The sequence below is a fragment of the Haliaeetus leucocephalus genome, unplaced genomic scaffold (genome assembly GCF_000737465.1).
Source record: "Haliaeetus leucocephalus isolate CR32 unplaced genomic scaffold, Haliaeetus_leucocephalus-4.0 Scaffold206, whole genome shotgun sequence".
NCBI lineage: Eukaryota > Metazoa > Chordata > Aves > Accipitriformes > Accipitridae > Haliaeetus > Haliaeetus leucocephalus.
The window spans coordinates 10859180-10868346 of NW_010972642.1; the positions used below are offsets into that span (position 1 = coordinate 10859180).

Below are 9167 nucleotides of genomic sequence, written 5' to 3' on the forward strand. Positions count from 1 at the left end.
TTTTTGTGGCCCCCCCCCCCCCCCCCGCATTTGCCCCATTGTAGTGGGCACTACAGGGCTGGAAGCAGTAGATTGCATTTGATGTGAATAATACAGATGATGATTAGAACCAGAGAACAGGCTTCTTGTTACCAGTAGAAAATGGAGGGAGGATGGCAAATCAGCTGGCAACTGACTGAAGCTTGACAACAGTTTGAGAGGGAAACACAGGGTTTGAAACAAACAGGCAACCAGGTAAGGGTAAGTCTGGCCAAAAATGGTATAACTGGCTGAAGGTCCCTGGTTAACTACTCCTGTAGCTGCTCTGGTGTGCTGGAGTCACTGCTGGATCCTCTTTGGTGTTTGTTTCCTTTAAACTGCAGGATGTTAGATGATGGTAGGTGATGCTACTTCAGGCAATTTTAGGAAAATGTAAGGTCACCCTTGCCCAATTTCCCATCCCTCCATACTCTAAGGAGGAAGAGGAAAGGTAGCTTGATCTCAACTTTTTGCCTTTTCTAAGTAATACTAGATCTGGTTTTCTTGGATATTCCCTGTGTCTCTTGAGTGTAGTGTAATATCAGGCATTCTGAAAGGAAATGACATTAAAAATATCAAGTGTCAACTCTTTTATTTCTGGCAATTTGGTATCGTAGCAAGTTTTCTTTCAGAGAATCTTTAGAAAGGAAAATTACTTTGTTCACTAAAAACTAATGGTCTTGGAAGCCAGCTAACTATATTGTTCAATTCACAAATATCTCAAAGCTCGGTAGAGTTGATTGGTTCAAGAATTAGTTGAGCATCAGAACTGAGCATCAGAATTAAAGTGGAATTAGAGGTCCTCCTTGCCCCTAATTTAATCAGGATAAACAGTAGAGCCTCACCATCCAGGAATGTGTTTAACCTGAACAGTGTTAGCCAAAATGCTAAACTGAATCTGATGCTGTTTCTGATGCTGCTGCATTGTAATTGCTCTGACAATGTTTTTTTAAAGATACTGGGGCTTTGTCTTTTTGTGAAAATACTAGGTTTGGGCTGACTTGTTAATGTACTTGAAGAATATATACTTGCTGTAGCAAATATCAGTTGCAAAAATAATTTTTGTATCAGTGAATTTTCATTATATTACCCCACAGTGTGTGGGTTAGTAATGTTCTGTGCTGCAGCTTTCCAGATTTTTCTTCTCTTTCGCCCTCATTCCTTTTAACAAAATGGTGGGTATTTGGGGGGAGGTGGGGAATGAACAGCAAAATAGTTTGGGCATTTTTTTTTTCCCCGCCTTGAAAGCAATAATGTAGTTCTTGTTGACATAGTATGCTTCTCCTGTAGTTTCATTAGAGGATTAATTATTTTCCTTACCAATTTATACAAGGAAATCAACTAAATGGCTTTTAATATCTGCTGGTCAGAATTTGAATCTTCTTGAACAGACCATAGCATAATAGCTAGAGTTACCAGCCTTGAAAGCTGAAGTAAATTGTGGCACAATTCAGGAAGCAGGTGTCTTGAAACGAGAGGAAGGAAGTGTTGGCAATAAGATTAAGCATGGTTAGAAAGCTATTGCACGAGTGCTTCCAAACCTTAATGCTTAAAAAAAAAAAGTTTAATTCATTGTAGCCCTAGGAGGGACTTGATGGGGGAAATGTTAATTAATTCAGAGGTCAATTTAAGAATTGCATTCTTTGCATGCTTAAGGAACAGTTTAAAATGTAATTAAATGTTTACGAGGAAATAAGGTGTACCGATGAACATTAAAAGCAAATACATACGTGGAATGTAGTAAGAACATGCAGGGGCTATATTAAGTTGCCTTTGTATTGCATTCCTTCTTCCTGTATGTTAACTGTAACTCTGAAATATGTGCAGAAATGTCTTTGGAAAATATCGCTGTCCTTTTGGTTGTTAAAAAAAGTTACAGTTAATTGCTTACTACATCACCTGTTGGCTTGTTGGCAAAAAGCTTGTATGTGTGCTTTGATGCTTGCTTCAGCCATCTGTCTTAATATTATTTGTCAGTTATGACTTTAAACCAAGCTGCCTCTTTATGCACCAAAAGAAGTCGAACTCTTCTGTCAGGTCCATTAGTAGGCTGGGGAGAGCAATAATCCTTGGTGTGCGGTGTTGTGTTTTGTTACTGCCACAGGACCTAGGAGGGGGATACTTGTCCATGGTCTGAGTTAAGCCTTTGTACTGGAAAGCTGGATGAGGAAAAAAGGGTTTAAAATCATGTCTGTGATTCCTTTATCAAATCATAACTGTTCATACAAAATACATTATAAATAATATGATTTGAGATAGTAGGAATAATCTTTTAAAACTGTCAAGTCATTAATATGCTGATATTTATTGTACAGTTTCTATTTTTGTTGTTGATACCAAAAGACTCTACAGTAGTGTGCATCTATCTGAGTTTTTCCTCCTATCTTTTAAATAAAATTTCTCTTAAGCTACAGTAGTATATGGTGTCATCTAGTAGACTAGTTTGAGGACAGTGACACTGTCTCAGTACTCTTCAGAGCCCTTTTTACTAAAGAAACGGAAAAAGCATAAGATCTCTATGGTTAGCAGTGTTCTAAACTGGATTAGGCCTCCAAAGTGGTACAGATATTGTAAATGGCATGAGGTTATGTATTCTCAACATCTCTCTAAGGTTGCAACATGGCAGAGCAGTGTCGTCTCCATATAAAACCTGCAAAGTTACATGCATCTCTTTCAGGTCCACTTCTCTTATCAGCTAAGACAGAATTCTAGTTTAAAGCATTTAGCTTTAAAAAAACCAAACAAAACCCCCAAATCAACCAAACAAAAAAACTTCCATTGAGGGGGCAAAGTACCCTGAGGATAGATAACTGGTCTCCCTATTAAAAGACTGAGGCGAAGAAAGCATTAAGCACCTCAGCCTTTTCCTTGTCTTTGGTGGCAACATTCCCTTCTGTATCCATTAAAGGATAGATGTTCTCCTTGGGTTTCTTTTTACTGTTAAGATATTTGTAAAAACATTTTTTGTTGTCCCTTAAAATAGTGGCCGGATTGAGTTCTAGCTGAGCTTGGAATGTATCTTGGAGCTGGCTGGAATTGGCTCTGTCTGACATGAGGGCAGCCCCCAGTGTGTTCTCACAGAGAAAACCCCTGCAGCTCCCTCTCGCCCCCTCTTACCAAAACCTGGACATGTAAACACAATGCACCATGTTATGGGACCAAATCTTACTCCAAAAGAGGACTCTGCATATGAAAAAAATTGGATGTTATGTGTCAACTTCAGAAAAAGATACTGAACAAATCCAGTAACTTTTCTGCTCCTCTTCCCAATATTTCTTGTTTATAACTCTCTGCAGCCTGGTGTTTACAGGTGTGTGCTCTTAGGGTTGTGCTGATGTGTTTTGGGCTGTAAGCAACATAAATAACATGAACTGACTTAAATCCCATCAGATCTGTGATAGCTGCAACTGTACAATTCGTATTGGATGAATGGCTGAAAACTTTTCTTGGCCTATGTGTAGTTTTATGATTTTATACAAAAAGCTGCATTCTGTAACTAGTATTGCAAAGTAAGAATTTACTTGAAAATTACTATTTCCAAATAAAACTTTAGTACTTAATTAGGACAGGTAGCCCTGATAACATCAGTAGAAATGCTGATGGTGAAATAGATCTGTTTGTCCATAAGCTTTGCTGAATTAGAGTGTCTTGAATACAGTCAGTGTTCTTTTTTTAATTTTGAATACATTGGTTTTGTATTTATCCATGTTTTCCATTTAATTCCAAAATAGTCATTGTCTTTCCTCTACTGCCTCTGTTTTCCCATAGGAAGCTCTGAATTCTGGGTTCATTGTAAACCCTATTTTTCCTTCCCTGTAACTTAGTGTCTCTCTTAATTATGTGGGTTCTGGCAAAGTGCCAGTTCTTCACCACCTTCTGTAGGAGTGTGTGGGGATTATATGGTGTGCTCCACTGTAGTATTTGTTTACTGATAAGGAGTGCGGGTAGCAATTCCAGTGCTGATGTGCAGCGTATCTGTGTGAGAGTGTCTCTTTGAGGTGGTTGGACTGAAGTTCTGAAATGAACCTGTATTAATTCATTAGATACTTTTATTTGCCATGACCCTTTTGTTTCAAATGCAACATGCATGAAAAAACACGTACAGAGCACTCTGCTTGCACCTTCCGTTTCCCATGTGGAGAGGAAAAGACCACACGTGGTTTATATTGTTCAGGTACTGAAAGAGCCTTGGATACATGAAGGATAGTAGATAAGGACCTGAAAGGAATGCTGCCTGGCTAATTTGTGCTTTACATTTTGTGCCAAAAAGGCCTATGTTGCCAGCTGTGTGCGTAACAGTGTAACTTGGTTATAGCAGTTACACTGAGATCATGGTATTAGGTATTTTCACTTAAATACATGGTCCTGAAGTTGATTAAACCTGGTGTCACAGTCTGACAAATTATAATCAACGTCTTGAACATTCGTTAAAGAACTTTAGTGGAAGAAGACGGCCTCTGTAAAAGTGCTGGAGTTGTGTGAACAGGAAAATGCAGCTGGAGAAGGTGGCCCCACGGAGGGTGGGACCGCGCTTCTCCAAAGCCATGAATCCTTATCTTGAGTGACCATGAGAAGAAGCACAACTGTATGCGCCAGAAGGAAAGACCAGACAGTGGTCATGCCTGCAGGGAGGGAGAAGCAACTCCCCAATGACCTCCCAAGCCCACCGGCCCATTTCCAGAGAATCCCAGGAACGTGAACTGCGCATGTCGAGACCTCCAACTCATTTCTGGAACACTCCTGAGCTCAAACTGTTCTTGCTTTCTGTTTCTTTTTCTATACCTCCCTTCTCTTTTCAAGTAGCGGCTTAATGACATGATGCAAGGTTCATATTGATAAGTTCACTTGTACTGGGGCAAGGTTAGCTTGGTTGAATAAATGTTGATGTTGAACTTCCCTGATGTCATTTCACCTCAATTCTGACAAAGGAAATCCATGAACCTCAGTCACTCCAACCTTGGGATGCGACACCTGGGTTAAAACTGATTTGTTTGTCAGTCATCAATCCAGGATTATAACAAAAGCAAACTTACATATAGTTGCAGAAGAAAACTTTGACTAAAGGCTAGACAGCATAAGGTATTCTAGAAAAGCTTCAGGAGGATTTTGAGAGGTTTGGGCAGTTTTTCTTTTCTCCTTTTCCCATCTCAATCTAGAATCTGTAAGTGATCACTTGAACAGGTGCTTGGCAGTATTGCCTTGGTGAAAATGCAAATGAAACGTTTGGTTTACATTAGTAAGTTTCCGAACTCATCCCCTGCCACTTCCTTGCCCACCATGTTTTCAATTCAAGCTGATTTATAAACTCGACTTAATACAACTGATCTGTTTCAGTGGTTCTATGTTTAATCTTCGGTGGTGGTGTTGGCCGCTTCCCATCCTCGTGCTGCTTCTCATGTTGCTGCAGTGTAAACAGTAGTGCATTTGGTCAGTGAAGCAGATCGGGGACTGAAGGTAAAGCTTGGGAGAGCAGGAGAAAGACGTCCATGTCTGAATCAGTCTGCCAGTCTCATTCTCTGTCTATACCCCACTCCCACACACATGCAAAGACTGACTCAGTCACTTGTGATGGCCCGGAGCGGTGCACTTTGTCAGGGTGAAGAATGAGCAGTGAGGGAACAGAGAGCAGTTTGTTATCGGCACTGTTGAAAAACGTAAAAAATAGTCTCTTTCAGCAAGTATGTAGTTTGAGTATTAGGAAATTTGTTTACTCTTGACTGTGGTAAATTGATTTGCTTAATAAAAGGGGAAATTCGGCACTTGGAGTTCTATTAACTACCTGACATACCAGAATTGGATTTCTTAATTATCCTTCATGATGATGGTATAAAAAAAGTTACAAAAGTCTTTAGCCAAAATACAGAATTTGTAAAGGAGGCTGCGCTAATATGTATTGAAATGCAGACTGGCAAAATGGCAGTTACAATAAAACCAGGCTTAACATCATAGCCTTTCAGATGAAGGTGAAATGCCTTGCACACAAGTGGAAAACTGCTGGCTAAATTTCCAGAATGAAGAGTTAATTTAGTAAAACTGGTGGACTTTTGTTAGATAACTGCTTTATAGTGGGTTGGCCAGTTAAATCTCTAGCGTATATTGGAAGAACACTATGAAAAAGTTACCTAAATCTTGTATGAAGCACTTAAAATAAGGAATGAAGTTCTGCAGAAAGTGAAATATTTAACAGTTTCTGTACTTCTCCATTTTATTCTAAAAGTGAAACAGGAACAGAATTAAGCCCATGCTGGTTTAGTTAAATATGCAAGTGCTGAATTATATACTGGTGTTAAATTCATTGGGTTAAATGGTGCTTCTGATCTTTAAGGTCCTAAAATCATGCCTCTTCTCAAATGGCAGCTGTAGGTCTAGAATCTGTCTCAGCGTGGACTCGCATGACTGACTATTCTACTGTAGGCTTTGCATGATGATTTCCACATCCGAAGTGATTATTTCACCCTAACTTAGTTATTTTATTCTTTTCTTTTTTTTGGTGGTAATGACTGTGATAATTTTCTTAAAGCAAGATGTTAATGCCTAGCATTTTAAAGATTTTTCTTGGATGATAAACAAGCCTCGGTGCTGATGAAACATTCTGTTTTCTGCACCTAGGAAAGGTGTCTACTTTGACATGTTTATGTAGATTTTTTTCCATTTCAGTCTAGTCTGCTTACTGTTGAACCCCAAGTTTTGAACTTGACTTTGTCCTTTTTATTCTCTTGAGAAAACTGTTAATTGTTTAAACCTTTGCATTATCGGTTCTCCACTCTTTCTTCAAACATGAGTCTAAGTATATTATTGTCTTAGAATTGTTCCTCAGTGTGTCCAGTGCAGGGGAGAGGACTTTGCTTATTTATTCCTATGTCTTTCTTGCTTGCTTTCCCTTGCTTAGTGTGAAGGTAGTGACAATATTAATACAGGTCTGTTCTTCCTCTGTGCAACTTGCCTCATTAATTTTGAATTTACTACATTTCAGTTTCTCATTACATAGAAGTCAATCATGTCACTGTTGGTGTGTATGTAATACCACTCAACGTCACTAATTAATACTCCGCACTAATAAATGTTTACTTTAATCCATCCTATAACAACAAATTGTCAATGGGAATACATTCCCTTTAGAGAAAAGGAATTCATTTTCTATAAGATTAAGGCAAATTCTTTATAGGATAGGCACTTGACCTTGGTTGAAAGAATATACCATCAGGGAATAACAGTTGAAGGTTATTTCAGTGATAAATGAGAATTAGCTTCTTTCTACTCACACCTTATTGACAGGAAAGTATTAAAACATCCTGTCAAAGTATTTGTCCTTAGAAGCTGTCTTTGAAGTTGTTTGATATATCTTAAGTTGTGAAAGCATAATAAGATTTTTTTTTTATTTTTTTTCCCCCCCAGTCGGTGTTATCCGCTGTCCAATTTGTGGTCAGGAATGTGCAGAGAGACACATCATAGATAACTTTTTTGTGAAGGATACCACAGAGGTTCCCAGTAGCACAGTAGAGAAATCAAATCAGGTAAGTGCATTAAGATGTAATCAAGTTAACACCTTTTGGATGTGTATGCATATCCTTGGCTTCTTGCTGTGTGGCCTTTTTGCTTTTCATATGCAGAAAAAGACTTCAAGTACTTAGTCATCACATGGGGTAGCTAGTCTAGAACATCAGTTAAAATCGATGAAAATGTATGTGAAGAAGGTGGTTATCTTATTCTAAACTATTTTTAATTGTTGATGTAAAATTGCATCATGATAGCAAAAGATAAAAGTAAGGAATAGGCATTAGAATCGGAATTTCTATACTTTGGACAGGGTACTTGAAGCACTCTTTGAAGCAGAGACCCGAACAATGCTACATCAAGAGATCTCAATGTAAAATGGAATCCTGTAGTTAAATCGACTGTTTTTTCTTATCTCAGCACTGACAAAATATGGCACTAAATAGCTGGAGTGCAGTTACCAAGCAAGAGGCTCAAACTTCTAACTGGGGAAGATGCTATGTTGTAGGGTTTTTTTGTTTGTCGCTCTTATGTAAGCTGCCTCTTCTTCCTTTTGCAATCAAATAATAGCCATCTCATAAAGCCAAAGCCTGCTTATCTGGAAGAATAGTAATACTGGGTAATACTGGTGGGGTTTCTTCCTCCTGATGTTTTTTTCAGGAGGAAAGTACTAGTATGGAAGCAGTACCAAATGAATAATTGCACCTGTGTAGGAATACAGTTTAGCAGTCTCCGATATCAAAATATTGCATGTCTTCATTTTTAGCTAGTAAGAGAGTATCTCAAACATCTCTTTACTCATAAACTTTTTATTAAACTCCAGGAACTTATTGTAAATAATTCAGCCTCTTTATATGTTGCTGCATTCTTCATAATAACAGTACAAAAAGGTTACTATGTCAGTGTGGCTTGCATTTCAACTCATACCCTAACATTTGGATGGTGGTCTCCTTTTATTTTGAAAATGCCTCTTTTTCACTTTCCTGTTTTAGGAACCAGTATCATTGGCTCTTGATCTGTTTGTTTCGGGGGCAGCTTCTTAGAGGTCCTTTATTGTGTATTCTCCTTGTTTCAAAGCTTAGCTGAAATTCGTGCTTACATATATGAATGGGTATGTGTCTCAGGAACAGATGAAAGGACCCAGTCAGGTTTGTGATACCAGCTCACTGACTATTAAAGGCATAAATGTTGTCATCATCTCTGAGGAAGAGTAATTAATTTACTTATGTCTTGAAAACCATTAAACTGTGTTCAGCTTATAAGGAATTTTGCAACTAGATTTCTGAGAAATTATAGATCTTACCAGAAACTGAAATTTAGTTGGGAGTCTCTGGAAGTATGAGCAGTGTTCTCTTAATGTAGGACAGTTTAAACTTTGCTTTTTTTGTGTTTGTGTGTGGTGTTTTTTTGGTTGGTTTGTTTGGGTTTTTTTTCCCCTGGGTGTTGCAGGGAAACATCTGAGTTTTGGAGATGGTTGTGAGATTTGCACAAAGTCTCTCAATACTCTACCAGTAAGACTGAGAAAAGGAATAGTACCTGTTGCATTGAAAATTTGATCATAACTTTTTTAGTGACTTTAAAATTAGGAAGAGAAGCAAGATAACACATAACTTTGTTATGCAGAAGCAGTCCTGAATTATTATTTTGGGGGGGGG

General features: G+C 38.3%; 1 protein-coding gene across 1 annotated transcript in view; it reads left to right on the plus strand.

The window, feature by feature from the left end:
• The window catches only part of TRIM24 (tripartite motif containing 24), a gene marked incomplete at its 5' end in the record, with an annotated part of 64795 nt that overhangs the window by 19647 nt on the left and 35981 nt on the right, over window positions 1-9167 (plus strand). The window contains one exon of the mRNA XM_010566355.1: window positions 7414-7532. Within this exon, the coding sequence (XP_010564657.1) occupies window positions 7414-7532 (119 nt within the window). The remainder of the gene's footprint in view (window positions 1-7413; window positions 7533-9167) is intronic.